The sequence below is a fragment of the Eucyclogobius newberryi genome, unplaced genomic scaffold (genome assembly GCF_026437365.1).
Source record: "Eucyclogobius newberryi isolate DKJ021-1_F unplaced genomic scaffold, fEucNew1.0.hap1 SCAF_11, whole genome shotgun sequence".
Lineage (NCBI taxonomy): Eukaryota > Metazoa > Chordata > Actinopteri > Gobiiformes > Gobiidae > Eucyclogobius > Eucyclogobius newberryi.
Genome location: NW_027315735.1, coordinates 36,188,316 through 36,214,469, shown reverse-complemented (window position 1 = coordinate 36,214,469; position 26,154 = coordinate 36,188,316). Strand labels below are relative to the sequence as shown.

The following is a 26,154-nucleotide window of genomic DNA, read 5'->3' as shown; positions in this document are numbered from 1 at the left end:
TGGTGGTTCTGGGGCCCTCACGGAGCAGGTCTGTGGTGGTTCTGGGGCTCTCACGGAGCAGGTCTGTGGTGGTTCTGGGGCCCTCACGGAGCAGGTCTGTGGTGGTTCTGGGGCCCTCACGGAGCAGGTCTGTGGTGGTTCTGGGGCCCTCACGGAGCAGGTCTGTGGTGGTTCTGGGGCCCTCACGGAGCAGGTCTGTGGTGGTTCTGGGGCCCTCACGGAGCAGGTCTGTGGTGGTTCTGGGGCCCTCACGGAGCAGGTCTGTGGTGGTTCTGGGGCCCTCACGGAGCAGGTCTGTGGTGGTTCTGGGGCCCTCACGGAGCAGGTCTGTGGTGGTTCTGGGGCCCTCACGGAGCAGGTCTGTGGTGGTTCTGGGGCCCTCACGGAGCAGGTCTGTGGTGGTTCTGGGGCCCTCACGGAGCAGGTCTGTGGTGGTTCTCAGTTCTCAGAGGCCCCTGAAGAACTGCAATGACAGTTCATAGGTGAGGAACATGGTGGCGCTCATGGGGAACCCTCTGATGGCGTTCACCGAGGCCCCGCGGAAGAACACCTGAGGACGACAACAACAACAACAACAACAACAACATGAGGTCTGTATATTTGTACCAGATTTGAACAAAGACATTTTTCTGCATTTTCATCCTGAACAACAACAACAACAACGACCAGCGTGAAAAACTCCTCCCCCGTGTTGAGAAGCTCCTCCCCCGTGTTGAGAAGCTCCTCCCCCGTTTTGAGAAGCTCCTCTCCCGTGTTGAGAAGCTCCTCCCCCGTGTTGAGAAGCTCCTCCCCCGTGTTGAGAAGCTCCTCCCCCGTGTTGAGAAGCTCCTCCCCCGTGTTTACCGTGTCCAGTGTTTTTATTTTCCAGACTTAACTCTTTCTCAAATAACTCCACAGATTAACTCTAAACTCTGAGTTTAACTCTTATGTAACGATTCTAATCCCAGTTCTGAACTGAGCAAAAATGTAAAGAATCTGTGAGGTCAGTTTAATCCTGTCCTAAACATACAGACTGGTTTAGTCCTGGTTTAGTCCTGGTTTGGACCTGGTTTAGACCTGGTTTAGTCCTGGTTTGGACCTGGTTTAGTCCTGGTTTAGTCCTGGTTTGGACCTGGTTTAGTCCTGGTTTAGTCCTGGTTTAGTCCTGGTTTGGACCTGGTTTAGACCTGGTTTGGACCTGGTTTAGTCCTGGTTTAGTCCTGGTTTAGTCCACACCTCAGTGAAGCAGTTTGTCCAGGATTAGATGAGAACCAGGAGGTTCTGTTTCCACGGCGAGATCGAGTTTTATTCATCTCCTGCTCGGGCCCCTGGGGGCGCTGCCAAAGGGTGTGGCACTGTGGCCCTCGGCTCCGTGTGAGGTCAGAGTCTTGAATAACATGTCGTCTGTGGATGTAGACAGCCTGATCACTGAAAGGCAAACCACTCTGCCAGAAATAACCCGTCCCATCACGACGACACTTGACCCCGTCGCGCCCAAGAGCGAAGATGAAACCGAAAGAAGAAGTGAGGAACGTTTAAAGTGATTCTGAAGCTGGAGGATCAGAGGCATTTCAACCCAGCCGTATCCGTGGAAACTAAACCGCGCCTTTGTCCCCGGCAGATGGACTGTTCACGGGACGTCCCGACTACAGCACATGGACATCGCTCCAGGTCTAAACATCTGTGCACTGGCCCCGAGTCTGCAAAGAACTAACTCTGAACTTGTGTTATTCATGTATAAACCTCTATATGGTCCCATACACCCCAGCAGAGGTCAGAGGTCAGAGGTCAGAGCAACCAGCAGCTAGAGTACAGAGTCAGGACCAGCCATAAAGAGAGACACTTCAGAAACACAAAAAAACAGCTTGTTTAGTCCTGGTTTAGTCCTGGTTTAGTCCTGGTTTAGACCTGGTTTAGTCCTGGTTTAGTCCTGGTTTAGTCCTGGTTTAGTCCTGGTTTAGTCCTGGTTTAGACCTGGTTTAGACCTGGTTTAGACCTGGTTTAGTCCTGGTTTAGTCCTGGTTTAGTCCTGGTTTAGTCCTGGTTTAGTCCTGGTTTAGTCCAGGTTTAGTCTCTGTAAACCAGGCCGTGGCGGCAGAGTCTCTGTAAAAACTCCCTGTTTTTCTGTGTGTTTGTTTTCCTTTGATCTATTATTTTGATTCCATATTCGGACTCCAGCTGATGACCTTTGACCTGCTTCAGGTCATGGTCATGTCATCGCCGGACTGGGAGTGACCCAGAGTGACCCGGAGTGACCCGGAGTGACCCAGAGTGACCCGGAGTGACCCAGAGTGACCGGAGTGACCCAGAGTGACCCAGAGTGACCGGAGTGACCCAGAGTGACCCGGAGTGACCCAGAGTGACCCAGAGTGACCCGGAGTGACCCGGAGTGACCCAGAGTGACCGGAGTGACCCAGAGTGACCCAGAGTGACCGGAGTGACCCGGAGTGACCCAGAGTGACCCGGAGTGACCCAGAGTGACCGGAGTGACCCAGAGTGACCCAGAGTGACCGGAGTGACCCAGAGTGACCCGGAGTGACCCAGAGTGACCCGGAGTGACCCAGAGTGACCGGAGTGACCCAGAGTGACCCAGAGTGACCGGAGTGACCCGGAGCATGTTGTGTTGTTGCATGTTCTTCATGTTCTCGCTCTGCACATGAGCATGTTGTGTTGTTGCATGTTCTTCTCGCTCTGTACATGAGCATGTTGTGTTGTTGCATGTTCTTCATGTTGTCGCTCTGCACATGAGCATGTTGTGTTGTTGCATGTTCTTCTCGCTCTGCACATGAGCATGTTGTGTTGTTGCATGTTCTTCATGTTGTCGCTCTGCACATGAGCATGATGTGTTGTTGCATGTTCTTCTCGCTCTGCACATGAGCATGTTGTCTTGCTGCATGTTCTTCATGTTGTCGCTCTGCACATGAGCATGTTGTGTTGTTGCATGTTCTTCTCGCTCTGCACATGAGCATGTTGTGTTGCTGCATGTTCTTCATGTTGTCGCTCTGCACATGAGCATGTTGTGTTGTTGCATTTTCTTCTCGCTCAGCACATGAGCATGTTGTGTTGTTGCATGTTCTTCATGTTGTCGCTCTGCACATGAGCATGTTGTGTTGTTGCATGTTCTTCTCGCTCTGCACATGAGCATGTTGTGTTGATGCATGTTCTTCATGTTGTCGCTCTGCACATGAGCATGTTGTGTTGTTGCATGTTCTTCATGTTGTCGCTCTGCACATGAGCATGTTGTGTTGTTGCATTTTCTTCTCGCTCAGCACATGAGCATGTTGTGTTGTTGCATGTTCTTCATGTTGTCGCTCGGCACATGAGCATGTTGTGTTGTTGCATGTTCTTCTCGCTCTGTACATGAGCATGTTGTGTTGTTGCATGTTCTTCATGTTGTCGCTCTGCACATGAGCATGTTGTGTTGTTGCATGTTCTTCTCGCTCTGCACATGAGCATGTTGTGTTGTTGCATGTTCTTCATGTTGTCGCTCGGCACATGAGCATGTTGTGTTGTTGCATGTTCTTCTCGCTCTGTACATGAGCATGTTGTGTTGTTGCATGTTCTTCTCGCTCTGCACATGGGCATGTTGTGTTGTTGCATGTTCTTCATGTTCTCGCTCTGCACATGAGCATGTTGTGTTGTTGCATGTTCTTCTCGCTCAGCACATGAGCATGTTGTGTTGTTGCATGTTCTTCATGTTGTCGCTCTGCACATGAGCATGTTGTGTTGTTGCATGTTCTTCATATTGTCGCTCGGCACATGAGCATGTTGTGTTGTTGAATGTTCTGCTCGCTCTGCACATGAGCATGTTGTGTTGTTGCATGTTCTTCATGTTCTCACTCTGCACATGAGCATGTTGTGTTGTTGCATGTTCTTCTCGCTCTGCACATGAGCATGTTGTGTTGATGCATGTTCTTCATGTTGTCGCTCTGCACATGAGCATGTTGTGTTGTTGCATGTTCTTCTCGCTCTGCACATGAGCATGTTGTGTTGATGCATGTTCTTCATGTTGTCGCTCTGCACATGAGCATGTTGTGTTGTTGCATGTTCTTCATGTTGTCGCTCTGCACATGAGCATGTTGTGTTGTTGCATTTTCTTCTCGCTCAGCACATGAGCATGTTGTGTTGTTGCATGTTCTTCATGTTGTCGCTCGGCACATGAGCATGTTGTGTTGTTGCATGTTCTTCTCGCTCTGTACATGAGCATGTTGTGTTGTTGCATGTTCTTCATGTTGTCGCTCTGCACATGAGCATGTTGTGTTGTTGCATGTTCTTCATGTTGTCGCTCTGCACATGAGCATGTTGTGTTGTTGCATGTTCTTCATGTTGTCGCTCGGCACATGAGCATGTTGTGTTGTTGTATTTTCTTCTCGCTCTGCACATGAGCATGTTGTGTTGTTGCATGTTCTTCATGTTGTCGCTCTGCACATGAGCATGTTGTGTTGTTGCATTTTCTTCTCGCTCTGCACATGAACATGTTGTGTTGTTGCATGTTCTTCATGCTGTCGCTCGGCACACGAGCATGTTGTGTTGTTGCATGTTCTTCTCGCTCTGTACATGAGCATGTTGTGTTGTTGCATGTTCTTCTCGCTCTGCACATGGGCATGTTGTGTTGTTGCATGTTCTTCATGTTCTCGCTCTGCACATGAGCATGTTGTGTTGTTGCATGTTCTTCTCGCTCAGCACATGAGCATGTTGTGTTGTTGCATGTTCTTCATGTTGTCGCTCTGCACATGAGCATGTTGTGTTGTTGCATGTTCTTCATATTGTCGCTCGGCACATGAGCATGTTGTGTTGTTGAATGTTCTGCTCGCTCTGCACATGAGCATGTTGTGTTGTTGCATGTTCTTCATGTTCTCACTCTGCACATGAGCATGTTGTGTTGTTGCATGTTCTTCTCGCTCTGCACATGAGCATGTTGTGTTGATGCATGTTCTTCATGTTGTCGCTCTGCACATGAGCATGTTGTGTTGTTGCATGTTCTTCTCGCTCTGCACATGAGCATGTTGTGTTGATGCATGTTCTTCATGTTGTCGCTCTGCACATGAGCATGTTGTGTTGTTGCATGTTCTTCATGTTGTCGCTCTGCACATGAGCATGTTGTGTTGTTGCATTTTCTTCTCGCTCAGCACATGAGCATGTTGTGTTGTTGCATGTTCTTCATGTTGTCGCTCGGCACATGAGCATGTTGTGTTGTTGCATGTTCTTCTCGCTCTGTACATGAGCATGTTGTGTTGTTGCATGTTCTTCATGTTGTCGCTCTGCACATGAGCATGTTGTGTTGTTGCATGTTCTTCTCGCTCTGCACATGAGCATGTTGTGTTGTTGCATGTTCTTCATGTTGTCGCTCGGCACATGAGCATGTTGTGTTGTTGCATGTTCTTCTCGCTCTGTACATGAGCATGTTGTGTTGTTGCATGTTCTTCTCGCTCTGCACATGGGCATGTTGTGTTGTTGCATGTTCTTCATGTTCTCGCTCTGCACATGAGCATGTTGTGTTGTTGCATGTTCTTCTCGCTCAGCACATGAGCATGTTGTGTTGTTGCATGTTCTTCATGTTGTCGCTCTGCACATGAGCATGTTGTGTTGTTGCATGTTCTTCATATTGTCGCTCGGCACATGAGCATGTTGTGTTGTTGAATGTTCTGCTCGCTCTGCACATGAGCATGTTGTGTTGTTGCATGTTCTTCATGTTCTCACTCTGCACATGAGCATGTTGTGTTGTTGCATGTTCTTCTCGCTCTGCACATGAGCATGTTGTGTTGATGCATGTTCTTCATGTTGTCGCTCTGCACATGAGCATGTTGTGTTGTTGCATGTTCTTCTCGCTCTGCACATGAGCATGTTGTGTTGATGCATGTTCTTCATGTTGTCGCTCTGCACATGAGCATGTTGTGTTGTTGCATTTTCTTCTCGCTCAGCACATGAGCATGTTGTGTTGTTGCATGTTCTTCATGTTGTCGCTCGGCACATGAGCATGTTGTGTTGTTGCATGTTCTTCTCGCTCTGTACATGAGCATGTTGTGTTGTTGCATGTTCTTCATGTTGTCGCTCTGCACATGAGCATGTTGTGTTGTTGCATGTTCTTCATGTTGTCGCTCTGCACATGAGCATGTTGTGTTGTTGCATGTTCTTCATGTTGTCGCTCGGCACATGAGCATGTTGTGTTGTTGTATTTTCTTCTCGCTCTGCACATGAGCATGTTGTGTTGTTGCATGTTCTTCATGTTGTCGCTCTGCACATGAGCATGTTGTGTTGTTGCATTTTCTTCTCGCTCTGCACATGAACATGTTGTGTTGTTGCATGTTCTTCATGCTGTCGCTCGGCACACGAGCATGTTGTGTTGTTGCATGTTCTTCTCGCTCTGTACATGAGCATGTTGTGTTGTTGCATGTTCTTCATGCTGTCGCTCGGCACACGAGCATGTTGTGTTGTTGCATTTTCTTCTCGCTCTGCACATGAGCATGTTGTGTTGTTGCATGTTCTTCATGCTGTCGCTCGGCACACGAGCATGTTGTGTTGTTGCATGTTCTTCTCGCTCTGCACATGAGCATGTTGTGTTGTTGCATTTTCTTCTCGCTCTGCACATGAGCATGTTGTGTTGTTGCATGTTCTTCATGTTGTCGCTCTGCACATGAGCATGTTGTGTTGTTGCATGTTCTTCTCGCTCTGCACATGAGCATGTTGTGTTGATGCATGTTCTTCATGTTGTCGCTCTGCACATGAGCATGTTGTGTTGTTGCATGTTCTTCATGTTGTCGCTCTGCACATGAGCATGTTGTGTTGTTGCATTTTCTTCTCGCTCAGCACATGAGCATGTTGTGTTGTTCCATGTTCTTCATGTTGTCGCTCGGCACATGAGCATGTTGTGTTGTTGCATGTTCTTCTCGCTCTGTACATGAGCATGTTGTGTTGTTGCATGTTCTTCATGTTGTCGCTCTGCACATGAGCATGTTGTGTTGTTGCATGTTCTTCATGTTGTCGCTCTGCACATGAGCATGTTGTGTTGTTGCATGTTCTTCTCGCTCTGCACATGAGCATGTTGTGTTGTTGCATGTTCTTCATGTTGTCGCTCTGTACATGAGCATGTTGTGTTGTTGCATGTTCTTCATGTTGTCGCTCTGCACATGAGCATGTTGTGTTGTTGCATGTTCTTCATGTTGTCGCTCTGCACATGAGCATGTTGTGTTGTTGCATGTTCTTCTCGCTCTGTACATGAGCATGTTGTGTTGTTGCATGTTCTTCATGTTGTCGCTCTGCACATGAGCATGTTGTGTTGTTGCATGTTCTTCATGTTGTCGCTCTGCACATGAGCATGTTGTGTTGTTGCATGTTCTTCTCGCTCTGCACATGAGCATGTTGTGTTGTTGCATGTTCTTCATGTTGTCGCTCTGCACATGAGCATGTTGTGTTGTTGCATGTTCTTCTCGCTCTGTACATGAGCATGTTGTGTTGTTGCATGTTCTTCATGTTGTCGCTCTGCACATGAGCATGTTGTGTTGTTGCATGTTCTTCATGTTGTCGCTCTGCACATGAGCATGTTGTGTTGTTGCATGTTCTTCTCGCTCTGCACATGAGCATGTTGTGTTGTTGCATGTTCTTCATGTTGTCGCTCTGTACATGAGCATGTGGTGTTGTTGCATGTTCTTCTCGCTCTGCACATGAGCATGTTGTGTTGTTGCATGTTCTTCATGTTGTCGCTCTGTACATGAGCATGTTGTGTTGTTGCATGTTCTTCTCGCTCTGTACATGAGCATGTTGTGTTGTTGCATGTTCTTCATGTTGTCGCTCTGCACATGAGCATGTTGTGTTGTTGCATGTTCTTCATGTTGTCGCTCTGCACATGAGCATGTTGTGTTGTTGCATGTTCTTCTCGCTCTGCACATGCTGTGTCAGTATTGATTTTCCGTCTGTTTTTTTTTCCCATGCACGTGATTTATGTGAAACTCAATCTAAAGTTCAGCTGCTCATGAGGAGATCACATGACTCAGGGTCATTCTGGGAAGCTCAAGTTTCAGAGTGATAAAACATCTGTTTTTACAGTGGAACTGTCCCAGAGGAAAGGTCATCGTTATCACCGCAGAGACCAGTTAAACCCAGTTAAACAGAGTTAAACCAGTTAAACTGAGGATGGAAAAAAACAGAGTAGGCCTGGTGTTCGAAGCCACAGCCCCCTCGCCCCTGTAGCGCCCCCTGCCGCCCTCACCTGCGCCCCCTCGCCCCTGTAGCGCCCCCTCGCCCCTGTAGCGCCCCCTGCTAGCCTCACCTGCGCCTCCTCGCCCCTGTAGCGCCCCCTGCTGGCCTCACCTGCCCCCCCTTGCCCCTGTAGTGCCCCCTCGCCTCTGTAGCGCCCCCTCGCCCCTGTAGCGCCCCCTGCTGGCCTCACCTGCCCCCCCTCGCCCCTGTAGCGCCCCCTGCTGGCCTCACCTGCGCCCCCTCGCCCCTGTAGCGCCCCCTCGCTCTTGTAGCGCCCCCTCCCCCCGTAGCGCCCCCTGCTAGCCTCACCTGCGCCCCCTCGCCCCTGTAGCGCCCCCTGCTGGCCTCACCTGCGCCCCTGTAGCGCCCCCTCGCCCCTGTAGCGCCCCCTCGCCCCTGTAGCGCCCCCTGCTAGCCTGACCTGCGCCCCCTCGCCCCTGTAGCGCCCCGTGCAGGCCTCACCTGCGCCCCCTCGCCCCTGTAGCGCCCCCTGCCGGCCTCACCTGCGCCCCTGTAGCGCCCCCTCGCCCCTGTAGCGCCCCCTGCCGGCCTCACCTGCGCCCCTGTAGCGCCCCCTCGCACCTGTAGCGCCCCCTGCCGGCCTCACCTGCGCTCCCTCGCCCCTGTAGCGCCCCCTGCTGGCCTCACCTCCGCCCCTGTAGCGCCCCCTCGCCCCAGTAGCGCCCCCTGCTGGCCTCACCTGCGCCTCCTCGCCCCTGTAGCGCCCCCTGCTGGCCTCACCTGCGCCCCTGTAGCGCCCCCTGCTGGCCTCACCTGCGCCCCTGTAGCGCCCCCTCGCCCCAGTAGAGCCCCCTGCTGGCCTCACCTGCGCCCCTGTAACGCCCCCTCGCCCCAGTAGCGCCCCCTGCTGGCCTCACCTGCGCCTCCTCGCCCCTGTAGCGCCCCCTGCTGGCCTCACCTGCGCCCCTGTAGCGCCCCCTCGCCCCAGTAGCGCCCCCTGCTGGCCTCACCTGCGCCCCTGTAGCGCCCCCTGCTGGCCTCACCTGCGCCCCCTCGCTCCTGTAGCTGTGCACGATGCAGTGGGCGATGCCTCTGTACTTGCGCTGCAGCAGAGCGTCCGCCTGAAGCCGGCTCTTCACCACGTCGGCCGGAGTCGCCGTCACCCACGAGATGGAGCCTGGAGCGGGAAACAAGACGGCTCAAAACAGAGCCACACACTGCAGCCAGTATTCCAATATCACACAAGAGTAAAAGTACTTCAAAAGAATATTGTACTACTACTACTACTGCATCTACTACTACTACTGCTACTACTACTACTGAATCTACTACTACTATTACTGCTGATGCTACTGAAACCCTCTGTGATGTCATCAGTGTGCGACACAGCGACAGTTTGAACCATGGTTGGACTAAATAAAGGTGTTTTATGGTCTTATTGTGTCAGATCAGAACTGTTGTGTCGTTTATGTGGAGTTTGGCCCTTGTTTACAGTCTGGTTACTATGGTAACGGCTGTGGAATCACCTCTGCCCGTATCATATTTGTGCTCGTGTCCAACCAGGAAGTACATATATAAACTTTATAACGCATTCGCTGTTACGCGCTCATCTTAGATCATTAATTTGCTGAAAGTGAGTCTTGACGGTGTAGAAACTCCACGTGCATTCACAGTTTGAGTTTGCGCTTTGTTGTTTGTCCCTTATCAGCTCCCGTAGAGGCCCCTCGCCTCAGATAAATGCCCCTCGCCTCAGATAAACGCCTCTGTGCTTCGACAGAAAGACAAAAATGTATCGGGACGAAACATCTGGTGAGAAGAACCAGGGGCCTTGACTCGAACGCTACAGGATCTGAACAAAAGTGCAGCTCAAGCATCGATCCATATAATCCCGAACTCCTGCCGTGGACTCGATAGATGGATACGTCCCGAGCAGAAGTGACGGAAACAGAACCAGAGATCAAGGACCAAAATGACCTTTGGACACTATTTAGACTTTGTTTAGACCGACTGGGACTGTTTAGGTCTGAGTTTAGGTGTTTAGATTTGAGGTGTTCGAGTTTTCACTGTAAAAAAAAAATGCATAAAATGTACTGAACACAATTATATATATATATATATATATATATATATATATATATATATATGTGTATATATATATATATATATATATATATATATATATATATATATATATATATATATATATATATATATATATATATATATATATATATATATATATATATATATATATATATATATATATATATATATATATATATATATATATATATATATATACATATATATACACACATATATATATATATATATATATATATATATATATATATATATATATACACACATATATATATATATATATATATATATATACACACATATATATATATATATATATATATATATATATATATATATATATATATATATATATATATATATATATATACACACATATATATATATATATACACATATATATATCCATCCATCCATCTTCTGCCGCTTTATCCGGGGCCGGGTCGCGGGGGCAGCAGTCTGAGCAGGGACTCCCAGACTTCCTTCTCCCCAGACACTTCCTCTAACTCCTCCGGGGGGATCCCGAGGCGTTCCCAGGCCAGCCGAGAGACATAGTCTCTCCAACATGTCCTGGGTCTTCCCCGGGGCCTCTTCCCGGTGGGACATGCCTGAAACACCTCCCGAGGGAGGCGCCCAGGAGGCATCCGGAACAGATGCCCGAGCCACCTCAGCTGGCTCCTCTCGACGTGGAGGAGCAGCGGCTCTACTCCGACCTCCCCCCGTGTGGCCGAGCTCCTCACCTTATCTCTAAGGGAGCGCCCAGCCACACGGCGGAGGAAACTCATTTCGACCGCTTGTATCCGCGATCTTGTTCTTTCGGTCATTACCCAAAGCTCATGACCATAGGTGAGGTCAGAACGTAGAGCGACCGGTAAATAGAGAGCTTTGCCTTTCGGCTCAGCTCCCTCTTCACCACAACGGTCCGATGCACCGATCCGCCTGTCGATCTCACGCTCCATCCTTCCCTCACTCGTGAACAAGACCCCGAGATACTTGAACTCCTCCACTTGGGGCAAGGACACCCCACCCACCTGGAGAGGGCAAGCCACCTTTTTCCGGTCGAGAACCATGGCCTCGGATTTGGAGGTGCTGATTCTCATCCCAGCCGCTTCACACTCGGCTGCAAACCGTCCCAGTGCATGTTGCAGGTCCGGGTTTGATGGAGCCATCAGGACAACATCGTCTGCAAACAGCAGAGATGAGATCCTGTGGTCCCCAAACCGGACACCCTCCGACCCCTGACTGCGCCTAGAAATTCTGTCCATAAAAATTATGAACAGAACCGGTGACAAAGGGCAGCCCTGGCGGAGTCCAACATGCACTGGGAACAGGTCTGACTTACTGCCGGCAATGCGAACACAGCTCCTGCTCCGGTCATACAGGGACCGGACAGCCCTGAGCAAAGGGCCCCGGACCCCGTACTCCCGGAGCACCCCCCAAAGGACACCCCGAGGGACACGGTCGAAAGCCTTCTCCAGATCCACAAAGCACATGTGGACTGGTTGGGCAAACTCCCATGAGCCCTCGAGCACCCGATGGAGGGTATAGAGCTGGTCCAGTGTTCCACGACCGGGACGAAAACCACTCTGCTCCTCCTGAATCCGAGGTTCGACTATCGGTCGGATTCTCCTCTCCAGTACCTTGGAATAGACCTTACCCGGGAGGCTGAGGAGTGTGATCCCTCTGTAGTTGGAACACACCCTCCGGTCCCCCTTCTTGAACAGAGGGACCACCACCCCGGTCTGCCAGTCCAGAGGCACGGTCCCCGAACGCCACGCGATGTTGCAGAGACGTGTCAACCAAGACAGTCCTACAACATCCAGATACTTTAGGTACTCAGGGCGGATCTCATCCACCCCCGGAGCCCTGCCACCGAGGAGTTTGCGAACAACCTCAGTGACTTCAGCTTGGGTGATGGATGAGCCAGCCTCTGAGTCCCCGGTCTCTACTTCCTCTTCGGAAGACGTGACTGAGGGATTAAGGAGATCCTCAAAGTATTCCTTCCACCGTCCGACGACATCCCCAGTTGAGGTCAGCAGGCCTCCACCCGCACCGTAAACGGTGTTGGTGAGACACTGCTTCCCCCTCCTGAGGCGCCGGACGGTTTGCCAGAATTTCTTTGGTGCCGACCGATAGTCCTCCTCCATGGCCTCCCCGAACTCCTCCCAGGCCCGGGTTTTTGCCTCTGCGACAGCACGAGCCGTGGCTCGCTTGGCCTGCCGATACCCGTCGATGACCTCCGGAGACCTACAAGCCAGAGTGGCCTGATAGGCCTCCTTCTTCAGTCTGACGGCATCCCTTACTTCCGGTGTCCACCACCGGGTTCGGGGGTTGCCGCCACGACAGGCACCGGAGACCTTGCGACCACAACTCCGAGCAGCCGCATCAACAATGGAGGCGGAGAACATGGTCCACTCGGACTCAATATCCCCAACCTCCCCCGGGACATGGGAGAAGCTCTCCCGGAGGTGCGAGTTGAATACCCTACTGACAGAGGGCTCCACTAGACGTTCCCAACAGACCCTCACAATGCGCTTGGGTCTGCCAAGTCTGTCCGGCTTCCTCCTCCGCCAGCGGATCCAACTCAACACCAGGTGGTGATCGGCTCACAACTCTGCCCCTCTCTTCACCCGAGTGTCCAAGACACACGGCCGGAGGTCAGATGACACGACAACAAAGTCGATCATTGACCTCCGGCCTAGGGTGTCCTGGTGCCATGTGCACTGATGGACACCCTTGTGCTTGAACATGGTGTTCGTTATGGACAATCCGTGGCTAGCACAGAAGTCCAATAACTGAACACCGCTCGGGTTCAGATCGGGGAAGCCGTTCTTCCCGATCACCCCTCTCCAGGTGTCACTGTCATTGCCCACGTGGGCGTTGAAGTCCCCCAGTAGAACAACGGAGTCCCCGGTCGGTGCACTGTCCAGTACCCCTCCCAAGGACTCCAAGAAGGCCGGGTACTCTGCACTGCTGTTCGGCCCGTAGGCCGCCACAACAGTGAGAGACCTGTCCCCCACCCGAAGGCGGAGGGACGCGACCCTCTCGTTCACCGGGGTAAACTCCAACACGTGGCGGCTGAGCTGAGGGGCTATCAGCAAGCCCACACCAGCCCGCCGCCTCTCCCCGCAGGCAACACCAGAGAAGTGGAGCGTCCAGCCCCTCTCGAGGAGATGGGTTCCAGAGCCCAAACTGTGCGTGGAGGTGAGGCCGACTATATCTAGTCGGTATCGCTCAACCTCCCGCATAAGCTCAGGCTCTTTCCCCCCCAGCGAGGTGACATTCCATGTCCCCAGAGTTAGTCTCTGTGTCTGGAGATCTGGTCGCCGAGGCCCCTGCCGTCGACTGCCGCCCAGATCTCTCTGCACCGGCCCCTTATGGATCCTCCTGCGGGTGGTGGGCCCACGGGAGGGCGGCCCCACGTCGCTCTTTCGGGCTGTGCCCGGCCGGGCCCCGTGGGGTAAGACCCGGCCACCAGGCGCTCGCCATGGAGCACCCATCCCAGGCCTGGCTCCAGGATGGGGCCCCGGTGACGCCGATCCGGGCGACGTAAACGGCCTTGTTCGTGTCGTCGTCATAAGAGGCTTCTGAAATGTGTATATATAATATATATATATATATATATAAAATATATATATATATATATATATATATATATATATATAATATATATATATATATATATATATATATATATATATATATATATATATATATATATATATATATATATATATATATATATATATATATATATATATATATATATATATATATATATATATATATATATATATATATATATATATATATATATATATATATATATATATATATATATATATATATATATATATATATATATATATATATATATATATATATATATATATATATATATATAAAAATAAATCCCTTGAGAGTCGGGCCAAACTGGACCGATTAATCGTAATGCCGATTCCAAGTGAAGAGTTTTGGAATCGCGCACCAGAGTTCGCTTGACACTCCACATATCTATGACTCCTCCCCCATCACCACATAAACCCCGCCCCCTCCCTCGGGCTCCGCCCCCCCGCGGGCCCCCCAGCGTCTGACCTGCGACTCCTCCGGCCAGCCAGATGGAGCAGGGGTGCGGGCTGGCGGTGGCGTCGGGCTTGAGCAGGTCGCACAGCAGCGTGTAGGGGATGAAGTAGAGCGCGTAGCCCGGGACGTCCCGCAGGACCATGGCCCCCGCCCCCCGGTACAGGCCCCCAACGCCCTCCGTCTGCAGGATGGAGCTGATGCAGTGGATGGGCCCGCGGTACAGGCGAGAGGCCGCGGGCAGCGCCACCGAGCGCACCGACAGGGCCGTGTTACCGGCCAGGTGCAGGTTTTCTGAGGGGGCGGAGAGAAGGGGCGGGGGGAGAGTGGGAGGTGGGAGAGAGATGGGGAGGGGGGAGAGAAGGGGGGAGAAAGAAGGGGCGGGGGGAGAAAGAAGGGGCGGGGGGAGAGGGGAGAATTAAATAAATTAACTTGATCAAACATATTTAAATGGGTAAATTTGACTGATGCTAAAGCCCAAACATTGATGACATGACGTCGTCTCGAGGTCAATCGTGTTTCAACGACTCAAAGAAACAAAAACAGAATCAAACAGCACTTCTGATAGAAATGTTACTTTCAATCTCTGAACTCTTTTTGACACACACTGTGCCCTCGTTAACCTTTTTATAATTTATAGTTTAATGATACTTTAAAACCGCGATACACTCATTGCTCTTGTGATTTGGCTGCGTTTCCAGCGTTCTGCGCGGCATAAACACGGTCCACAGCCGGGGTCGAAGTTCACGCGGCGAAACTCTAAAGACAAATAAATATAGGCTAATGTGAGCGGGCAACGCAGCGTTTAAAGCTCCTGATACGTTGTTTATCGCTTTACAGAGTCATTCAGGGTTATCAATGACTAACTGCGTGTTTTACTGTGGCCGCGCCTTTACAAACGTGAGCCGTTATCTTTCTGTGTCGAGGTTGGGAAGTCTAGAATCAGAACGAGCTTTGAAGAAGTTAATTGATTCATCGCAAAAGGTCAATTAGTGAAATACTAATTCTGTTTGTGAATAATTGTTATCTAATCTCCACAAGCTTCTGCAGAACTACACCCGGAGGAGAGCAGAACTACACCCGGACAAGAGCAGGACTACACCCGGACAAGAGCAGGACTACACCCGGACGAGAGCAGGACTACACCCAGACGAGAGCAGAACTACACTCGGACGAAAGCAGAACTACACCCGGACGAGAGCAGAACTACACCCGGACGAGAGCAGGACTACACCCGGACGAGAGCAGGACTACACCCGGACGAGAGCAGGACTACACCCGGACGAGAGCAGGACTACACCCAGACGAGAGCAGAACTACACCCGGACGAGAGCAGGACTACACCCGGACGAGAGCAGGACTACACCCAGACGAGAGCAGAACTACACCCGGACGAGAGCAGGACTACACCCGGACGAGAGCAGGACTACACCCGGACAAGAGCAGGACTACACCCGGACGAGAGCAGAACTACACCCGGACGAGAGCAGGACTACACCCGGACGAGAGCAGGACTACACCCGGACGAAAGCAGGACTACACCCGGAGGAGAGCAGAACTACACCCGGACGAGAGCAGGACTACACCCGGAGGAGAGCAGAACTACACCCGGAGGAGAGCAGAACCACATCCGGACGAGAGCAGGACTACACCCGGACGAGATCAGGACTACACCCGGACGAGATCAGGACTACACCCGGACGAGAGCAGGACTACACCCGGAGGAGAGCAGAACTACACCCGGAGGAGAGCAGAACTACACCCGGACGAGATCAGGACTACACCAGGACGAGATCAGGACTACACCAGGACGAGAGCAGGACTACACCCTGACGAGAGTAGGACACCAGCAGTGTTGTACCTGAACGCGTTCATTGAATGAAAGTTCATGAACGCGTTCATAATTTTGGTGAACTTGAACTGCACGAACGGTATTACGGCTGAAAAACTAAACTGTGAACGCGTTTATTCTGGTGTCTGTGAACGGCAAAATCATTCTTTTTAATTTTCGTTCAATAAAGTGTCAGTTAAGTTGCCCAAAAAGAGCCTGTGTCTGGCAAGTGTGAGAGCTCCAGTTGTAGAGGCCGAAAGATCGCGGAGACAGACAGAGATTTCGCGTGTCGCACCGCACTGCGCACGTGCATCAAAACAAAAAGCAGCATTGACGTGACAGCAGCGTGTGGTCAACAGAGCAGCAGGAGTCGCCCTGCTACGACCAGTTACGTGAGTTTTATGATGAGGTCGGTGAGGATGGGAACAATCTAACATTTATGTGCAAACTTTGCCCAGCAAGTTTTCCCTCATGTTTTTGAGAATATACTGTGGTGCTGAATGGACAGCAACACATGGGGAAGTCTGTCCCTTCAATGTGAATGTAAATCCTGGGTAAGGATTCAAAATTGGATGAAGATGAAATCTGACACATATTTTCAGCAATAAAATAATACAATAATTGTTGCCTGTGGTTGTATTTGGGCTGTGGAAATAATTTAGAACAATTATTGCATAATATTGAAAAAAATAACTGAACTAGTTCATTTTTTTGGAGCTGTGAACTTAGTTCAAAATTTTGAATTATGAACTATGAACTGAACTAGTTCAAGTAGAAAGTGAACTTTCCCAACACTGCACACCAGGACCACACCAGGACCACACCGGGACCACACCAAGGCCGAACACAGATACACCGGGATTCGACCGGGTCTCGGCCGTTACCTGTGAGCAGCGTCTGTGTCTGCATCTGCAGCCGGATCTTGACCAGGTCTACGGGGGCCCCCAGACCCACCGAGACCAGCCCCGTGAGCATGCTGGCCAGGGTGAGGTCCGAGAGCGAGCAGGGGTGTCGTCCGTCACCGTGTCTGTATTTACTGATGAGCCGCTGCGCGTTACTGAAGAACCCAAAGACCATAGAGTTATACACCGTGATAGAGGCCAGGGGAAAAGACATGCCCTTGAAGAACGCCATCGCCTGAAAACACATACGAGACCGCTGCGTTATTTCTCTGCACACTTTCCCCGGTCAACTCAGCCGCAGGTGGGATCGGCGGTGAAGATCGGTGCGGTTGTAGTCGACTGAAAAGTGCATACGTGTTCCAGCTTGTGTTTCTGCCGTTGTTTATGAATGAATCCTTAAAAATCTCATAAAAAACGTATTAGTCATCCAATGAAAAACGCTGTTACACTCAGATGACCTCGAGTGATTAATCGACTGAAGCGCCCAAAAAGTGTGTTGATTACAGTGTCACTAGCGTCAGTACATCGTGTGTTCGCTCATTTATGTTTAACAATAAACACATTAGTAAATGAAGAACCAGGTGAAAGATCCAAGTGAGAATTACGTCCAAAAATAGAGACATTTGCGTTATGTTTACTACTTTAGCGCTGGACAAGATGCTAGCTTAGCGGTATGAAAACTGAGTTAGTCCAGAAGTTTTACTCTGATGGTTTTTGGATGCATTCAATGAGTAACTTTATTTATCTTTTTAATTGAACCTTTATTTCACCAGGAGAGTTTGAGAAACGCTAACACGAGCAAAATGGCCGCCAGCAAGCACCAGGCGTGTTCAGGAAGTGCAGGTTTAACCCTATTGGTCCGCACGGGGAGGCTGGGCGGGGTCCTGGGGGGATAGGGGAGGAGCATCTCAAAATGTTGTCATTATGATTTAAACGACCGGTTCAATCAAAACGTAGAAACTTTAAACTGTAAAGTGGCATTTTCTTTTCATATTATTCTTACATTTTTTGCCTTTTTGACCTCTGGATTGGGGATATTTATGCCGGGATTAAAGACTAATAAAGTGTGTTTTGTACATGTTTTCATCTCAAAGTGATATTTTGGACATTTTAGGCACATTTGATTGAGCCGTGGCTAGTTTTATGAGTTCTCTTTAATTGCAGGTGTGTTTGTTGATATTGTCCCGTCTCTTAGGGGCGTGGCAGTGGGCGTGGCAGTGGGCGTGGCTTGCAGGGTTTTACCTATGCGCCGTCTGTGTGTGTGGCCAAACGTTTCTTCGTGGTTTCAGGGAGTGAAACACGCGAGCGACGCCAAAACAAACGCCGCTGACGGGAAAGCGAGACAGAAGGAGCTTTTGTCTGTGACGCCGAATCAACACGACCTTTACGTCACATGTTTGACCTTTACGTCACATGTGTGACCTTTACGTCACATGTGTGACCTTTACGACCTTTACGTCACATGTGTGACCTTTACGTCACATGTGTGACCTTTACGTCACATGTGTGACCTTTACGACCTTTACGTCACATGTTTGACCTTTACGTCACATGTGTGACCTTTACGTCACATGTGTGACCTTTACGACCTTTACGTCACATGTGTGACCTTTACTTCACATGTGTGACCTTTACGTCACATGTGTGACCTTTACTTCACATGTGTGACCTTTACTTCACATGTGTGACCTTTACGTCACATGTGTGACCTTTACGTCACATGTGTGACCTTTACTTCACATGTGTGACCTTTACGTCACATGTGTGACCTTTACGTCACATGTGTGACCTTTACTTCACATGTGTGACCTTTACGTCACATGTGTGACCTTTACTTCACATGTGTGACCTTTACGTCACATGTGTGACCTTTACGTCCCATGTGTGACCTTTACGTCCCATGTGTGACCTTTACGTCACATGTGTGACCTTTACTTCACATGTGTGACCTTTACTTCACATGTGTGACCTTTACGTCACATGTGTGACCTTTACTTCACATGTGTGACCTTTACGTCACATGTGTGACCTTTACTTCACATGTGTGACCTTTACTTCACATGTGTGACCTTTACTTCACATGTGTGACCTTTACTTCACATGTGTGACCTTTACTTCAGTGCATTTCAACAGTAATGTCATATTAAACCTCACTGTATTTGCAGTAACAGAAGAAAAAACTCTCTTTCTCTGTTTCCTTTGCTTTGGGCAGTGGCTCGTTAGTCGGAGCGTTCGCCCTCCGACCTGAAGGTCTGTGGTTCAGTCGTGCGTTGTCTTACCGACTCTTTCCTGTAGATGCTGAGGACACAGTGCAGCGTGTTCTTGTAGCCTTTCCCCGCCTGGAGTCGAGTCTGAACAGAACAAACACCATGTTCTTTTAACATCAACGATCAACAAGAACATGCTAGAACTGTGTGTTTGTGTGTTCAAGGACTAAACCAGGACTAAACCAGGACTAAACCAGGGCTAAATGGCTAAACCAGGTCTAAACCAGGTCAAAACCAGGACTAAACTAGGTCAAAACCAGGTCAAAACCAGGTCTAAACCAGGACTAAACCAGGTCTAAACCAGGACTAAACCACATGACAAATGCTTTGGGGTTAAAGTGGAGAAAGTGGACGCTCTTCGTACCTTGACTGTGTCCAGTGGATGTCCGACCACGACACTGGACGCTCCTGTGGACAAAAGCAGATCAATCGTGGTAAATGACCCTTTGTGTTCAGGCTGCAGGATTTATCATGATCCAAACGCAATCGCAAATCTAGTCTGAAAAATCGCACTTCCATAATTGAACCGTCTCCAAACCAAAGGCCAAACGATGGCAACTCAAAGAAGAAATGTTAAAGTGAACTACGTAACTTTTCTAGTGGAGATTCTGTTTTTTAAAGCGCCCTCTACAGGTCGGACGACTCATTGAACTGAAACGCAGTTAAGATAATCATATTTTGAATTTTGCTAAAAAAAATACATACACATTTTTTCCAAGAATAGCTATTTTTTTAGGTTTATGATTTCACTTCCTGTTTGTAATTGATGACATCACAGTAGGAAATTACCCAGCAACCACTGGGCCAAAACTCGCAACTTTATTTTGTTGAATTAAAGAGTCAAAAAAGTTGTTTCTTTGTGTAAATTCTGCATAAAGTTTGAGTGGAATGAGTGTCCCTGGTGTGATGTCACTTCCTGTATGAGTGTCCCTGGTGTGATGTCACTTCCTGTATGAGTGTCCCTGGTGTGATGTCACTTCCTGTATGAGTGTCCCTGGTGTGATGTCACTTCCTGTATGAGTGTCCCTGGTGTGATGTCACTTCCTGTATGAGTGTCCCTGGTGTGATGTCACTTCCTGTATGAGTGTCCCTGGTGTGATTCACTTCCTGTATGAGTGTCCCTGGTGTGATGTCACTTCCTGTATGAGTGTCCCTGGTGTGGTGATTCACTTCCTGTCATTTTATACAGATTTTTCAACGTTTTCTCCACAAATACCTGCTCGATTGGTGTAAAACTATCATTAATATGTACAACAGGTACAAATACACCAAATAATGTCAAAATTATAACACTGTAAAACTTGTCATACGTCACTTTAAGCATCAAAAACATGTGTAACAGAATAAACGCTCGACAGTTGAACACAGTGCGTTCTCGTTATGGTTCACCGTTGTTTCATGGGTTGCCGTCGGTTACAGTGCAAATCTGCGAGTCTGTTCTCAGCGTTTAGGACGTCCTGAACTTTTGTCGCATTCAGGGGCTGAACGTTGGAGCTGATCCCAGACTCTTCCTGTGCCAAGAGTTGTACCCAAACACACGGCGACAGAAAGGCCCAACATCGCTCCGAATGTCACTTTACAGCTGCAAATGTCCAGTGTGAGTAGGGTAAGCGAATAAAGGTGATTCGGTTCATTTCTGAGCATGAAAAAACACCACAAAACACAACCATTTGTTTAAGTTGCAAACTAAAATATCAGTCTGATTGATTGAAAGTGTGGGCTGTGCTCTGGACTCTGTGCAGGAGGTGGGGACAGAAGGGTCCTGGGCTGTCCTCTGGACTCGGTGCAGGAGGTGGGGACAGAAGGGTCCTGGCTAAACTCACATCTATGCTGGACCATGAGTCTCACCCCCTGCAGGACACTCTGTCCCCTGCAGGACACTCTGTCCCCTGCAGGACACTCTGTCCTCTCTGGAGAGCAGCTTCAGTGACTGATCCACCCTCGCTGTGTGAAGGAGACGTTTCACAGTCTGTCCTTCTGCTGCTGTCACACTCTAACAAACACTGTCCTGAACATGTGCAATACTGATGTAACCATGGGCAATACTGACTTAACCATGTGCAATAATGTCACATTCATGTGCATATAACTGATGTAAATAGAATGTTTATTTTACCATTATTATAAGTATTATTTTGTCTTACGCTAGCTGTTTTTATTTTATTTTCTCCTAGATTCCTTATAAAGACATGGGAGGTTTTGTCTATAGGAGTATTTGTTTACAAGAGTTTTGCTTATAAGAGTTCTTCTATTAAGAGTGTTTTTTAAACTTCATATAATTTATCTGTCCTTTTCCTCTGTATCTACCTGCGTTGCAACAGCCAAATTTCCCCATGTGTGGACAATAAAGGAATATCTTATCTTCTTATCTTAGATGTGTGTTTTTTGCCACACAAAACTGGAAAAACAGGTGTAAATGAGGATTAAATCCAGTGGTAACACTTGATTTACACAACATGCCGTACATAAGGTTTCATTAAGTCACTAACGACACTTAAACACACTAAAGTTTACCCTCAGACCTCGTGACGTGTGTGAAATGTGGGTTAAACTCAAGCTCAATGTTTACGCAACTCACAGCGACGCCACAGCGCCTCTAGCGGCCACTGTCAGACGCGTGTAAACAACGAGCACATGCAGCCAAACGCCGCAGGGAGTCATGGGAACACGATTGCGTCCGATCCCACTGTAAAGCGTTTATTCTGCCACAAGAACGCGCTTTTGCAAGAGAAAAAGGCGTAAAAGAGCCGGTTTACAGAGGCATGGCAAAGAAATCAATATAATAACTCAATTTCAGAGTCAAATCGGAGCAGAAACGAGAGAAAAACTTGCCTAATGCACATGTGTTTCTGTTTGCGGCATTTAAATTGCGTCAAACTTCAGGATTTGAGTGAAAAAATGCGCGACTGACCTCCAATCCATCCCGCAATAAAGTCGTCCAGCCGAAAGCCTTTGGAGCTCTGCATCTCTGCGTCAGCCGCGTGCGTCAGCCGCGTGCGTCTCTCCAACAGTCACAAAGTGGCACCGCTGCAGTCCGCGCGCGGCCCCGTCACTTACAAGGGAATAAAGCCGTCATTGTCGCGTGCTCAGATAAACCCCGGAGCCCCGACAGGTCTGGAGCCTGCGGCCAATGAGGGCGCGCGGCGGGCGTGTCCGAGCGCGCCCCGGGGCCAATCAGGAGCGAGGAGAGGAGAGGGGAGCTCGGCCAATGAGGTGCAAGCCATGGTGAGGAGCCGCGAGGAGGTACAGGAGAGAGAGAGGAGGGGGAGGAGAGAGAGGAGGAAGGAGGTGAGAGAGGAGGAGGAGGTGAGCGAGAGAGGAGGAGGTGAGAGAGAGAGGAGGGGGAGGAGAGAGAGGAGGAGGAGGTGAGAGAGGAGGAGGAGGTGAGCGAGAGAGGAGGAGGTGAGAGAGAGAGGAGGGGGAGGAGAGAGAGGAGGAGGAGGTGAGAGAGAGAGGAGGAGGTGAGAGAGAGAGGAGGGGGAGGAGAGAGAGGAGGGGGAGGAGGGGGAGGAGAGAGAGGAGGAGGTGAGAGAGAGAGGAGGAGGTGAGAGAGAGAGGAGGGGGAGGAGAGAGAGGAGGGGGAGGAGGGGGAGGAGAGAGAGGAGGAGGTGAGAGAGAGAGGAGGAGGTGAGAGAGAGAGGAGGGGGAGGAGAGAGAGGAGGAGGTGAGAGAGAGAGAGGAGGAGGTGAGAGAGAGAGGAGGAGGTGAGAGAGAGAGGAGGGGGAGGAGAGAGAGGAGGGGGAGGAGGGGGAGGAGAGAGAGGAGGAGGTGAGAGAGAGAGGAGGAGGTGAGAGAGAGAGGAGGGGGAGGAGAGAGAGGAGGGGGAGGAGGGGGAGGAGAGAGAGGAGGAGGTGAGAGAGAGAGGAGGAGGTGAGAGAGAGAGGAGGGGGAGGAGAGAGAGGAGGAGGAGGTGAGAGAGAGAGGAGGGGGAGGAGAGAGAGGAGGAGGAGGTGAGAGAGAGAGGAGGAGGTGAGAGAGAGAGGAGGGGGAGGAGAGAGAGGAGGGGGAGGAGGGGGAGGAGAGAGAGGAGGAGGTGAGAGAGAGAGGAGGAGGTGAGAGAGAGAGGAGGGGGAGGAGAGAGAGGAGGAGGTGAGAGAGAGAGAGGAGGAGGTGAGAGAAAGAGGAGGAGAGAGAGAGAGGAGTGGGAGGAGAGAGAGAGAGAGGAGGAGGTGAGAGAGAGAGGAGGAGAGAGAGAGAGGAGGGGGGGAGAGAGAGGAGGGGGAGGAGAGAGAGAGAGGAGGGGGAGGAGAGAGAGAGGAGGAGGTGAGAGAGAGAAGAGGAGGAGAGAGAGAGGAGGAGGAGGAGAGAGAGAGAGGAGGGGGAGGAGAGAGAGGAAGGGGAGGAGGGGGAGGAAAGAGAGGAGGAGGTGAGAGAGAGGAGGAGAGAGAGAGAGAGGAGGAGGTGAGAGAGAGAGAGGAGGAGGTGAGAGAGAGAGGTGGGGGAGAAGAGAGAGAGAGGAGGTGAGAGAGAGAGGAGGGGGAGGAGAGAGAGGAGGAGGTGAGAGAGAGAGGAGGGGGAGGAGAGAGAGTAGGAGGTGAGAGAGAGAGAGGAGGAGGTGAGAGAAAGAGGAGGAGAGAGAGAGAGAGGAGGAGGTGAGAGAGAGAGGAGGAGAGAGAGAGAGGAGGGGGGGAGAGAGAGGAGGGGGAGGAGGGAGAGGAGGATGTGAGAGAGAAGGGGGAGGAAAGAGGATGAGGGGGAGGAGAGAGGAGGAGGGGGGAGAGAGAGAGGAGGGGGAGGAGAGAGAGAGGAGGAGGTGAGAGAGAGAGGAGGGGGAGGAGAGAGAGGAGGAGGTGAGAGAGAGAGGAGGGGAGGAAGGAGAGGCAAAGTAGGGTCGAAGAGAGAGATAAGGAGGAAAGGAGAGAAGGAGCAGGAGGAGCGAGAGGGAAGGAGAGAGAGGAGGGGGAGGAGAGAGAGAGGAGGGGGAGAGAGAGAGAGAGGAGGAGGTGAGAGAGAGAGGAGGAGAGAGAGAGAGGAGGGGGGGAGAGAGAGGAGGGGGAGGAGGGAGAGGAGGAGGTGAGAGCGGAGGGGGAGGGAGAGAGAGGAGGAGGGGGGGAGAGAGAGAGAGAGAGACGAGGAGGTGAGAGAGAGAGGAGAGGAAGGAGAGAGGAGGAGGTGAGAGAGGAGGGGAGGAGGGAGGAGGGGGAGGAGAGAGGAGGAGAAAGGAGGGAGAGGAGGAGGTGAGAGGAGGAGATGAGAGAGGAGGGGGAGGAGGAGGTGAGACAGGAGGAGGAGAGAGAGGAGGAGGTGGGAGAGGAGGAGGTGAGAGAGGAGGGCGAGGAGAGAGGAGGAGGAGGAGGGGGGAGAGAGAGAGAGGAGGAGATGAGAGAGGAGGGGGAGAGAGAAGGGGCGTGTCCAGGTAAACAGCGCCATAGTAACGACAGTGTTGAAATGAGCTTCTTCTCCTTCACGTTTTTGTCGTTTCGGTTTGTGAACGATGACGACAAACAAACATGTATAAAGTTCTTTTGAATGGATCAGAACTCTGTAGGAACTTCTCAGCTTCAAATACCGTATTTTCCGGACTATAAGTCGCACCTTTTGTTACAGTTTTGGCCGGAGTGCGACTTATACTTATCTATACTTATACTTATACTCCAGTGCGACTTATTTATGCTTTTTTCTTCTCTATTAAGCATTTTTTTGCTGGTGCGACTTATACTCCGGAAAATACGGTAATTGAAAAACGAAATCTGACAGAAAATTGGCTTCACCTCATTATTTTTTAGATTTGAAACTGGAACAAATCCGTTTTAGAAATAAACACCAACAAACCCTCGTGTGACTTGTGTCCAGATCTTGTGGAGTTTGTGCGGTTTGGTGTGGTCAGCTCGTGCGGTTTGGTGTGGTCAGTTTGTGCGGTTTGGTGTGGTCAGTTCGTGCGGTTTGGTGTGGTCAGTTTGTGCGGTTTGGTGTGGTCAGCTCGTGCGGTTTAGTGTGGTCAGTTTGTGCGGTTTGGTGTGGTCAGTTCGTGCGGTTTGGTGTGGTCAGCTCCTTCAAGATTTTTTTACCCGTTGTGTCTCGCCTAAAACGTCTGTTTGGGCGTCACGTTCTGTTGTTCTGTTTTGGCCGTTGCCGCGGGTCGTCGGGGTCAGGGACGGGTAAATATTGACCCGCCGTCGCCCCAAAGAACCAGAAGAGAGAAAAGGACGCGGCGTAGTCTTTACCGGGCGTCGCCGAAGTGTTCAGAGTGACTGCTTTAGGTTTATACTGTGTTTAAACTGTGTTAATGTGTTACTGTGTTACTGTGTTACTGTGTTACTGTGTTACTGTGTTACTGTGTTATTGTGTTTAAACTGTGTTATTGTGTTACTGTGTTATTGTGTTTAAACTGTGTTATTGTGTTACTGTGTTATTGTGTTTAAACTGTGTTATTGTGTTACTGTGTTATTGTGTTTAAACTGTGTTACTGTGTTATTGTGTTTCTGTGTTATTGTGTTTAAACTGTGTTATTGTGTTATTGTGTTACTGTGTTATTGTGTTTAAACTGTGTTACTGTGTTATTGTGTTTCTGTGTTATTGTGTTTAAACTGTGTTATTGTGTTACTGTGTTACTGTGTTACTGTGTTACTGTGTTACTGTGTTACTGTGTTATTGTGTTATTGTGTTTAAACTGTGTTATTGTGTTACTGTGTTATTGTGTTTAAACTGTGTTATTGTGTTACTGTGTTATTGTGTTTAAACTGTGTTACTGTGTTACTGTGTTATTGTGTTTCTGTGTTATTGTGTTTAAACTGTGTTATTGTGTTATTGTGTTACTGTGTTACTGTGTTATTGTGTTTAAACTGTGTTATTGTGTAACTGTGTTATTGTGTTTAAACTGTGTTACTGTGTTATT

At 49.7% G+C, this 26,154-nt stretch overlaps 1 protein-coding gene across 1 annotated transcript; it reads right to left on the bottom strand.

Moving 5' to 3' along the window:
* Positions 1-246: 246 nt before the first annotated feature.
* Positions 247-22,325, bottom strand: slc25a48 (solute carrier family 25 member 48). The gene is made up of 7 exons (XM_072440031.1): positions 22,231-22,325; positions 19,684-19,727; positions 19,332-19,403; positions 17,035-17,287; positions 14,335-14,613; positions 9,180-9,313; positions 247-550 (listed from the first exon to the last, which is right to left on the bottom strand). The coding sequence occupies exons 1-7, from the start codon at positions 22,283-22,285 to the stop codon at positions 446-448; spliced, it is 942 nt and encodes a 313-aa protein (XP_072296132.1). The 5' UTR covers positions 22,286-22,325; the 3' UTR covers positions 247-445.
* Between the last annotated feature and the right edge of the window lie 3,829 nt (positions 22,326-26,154).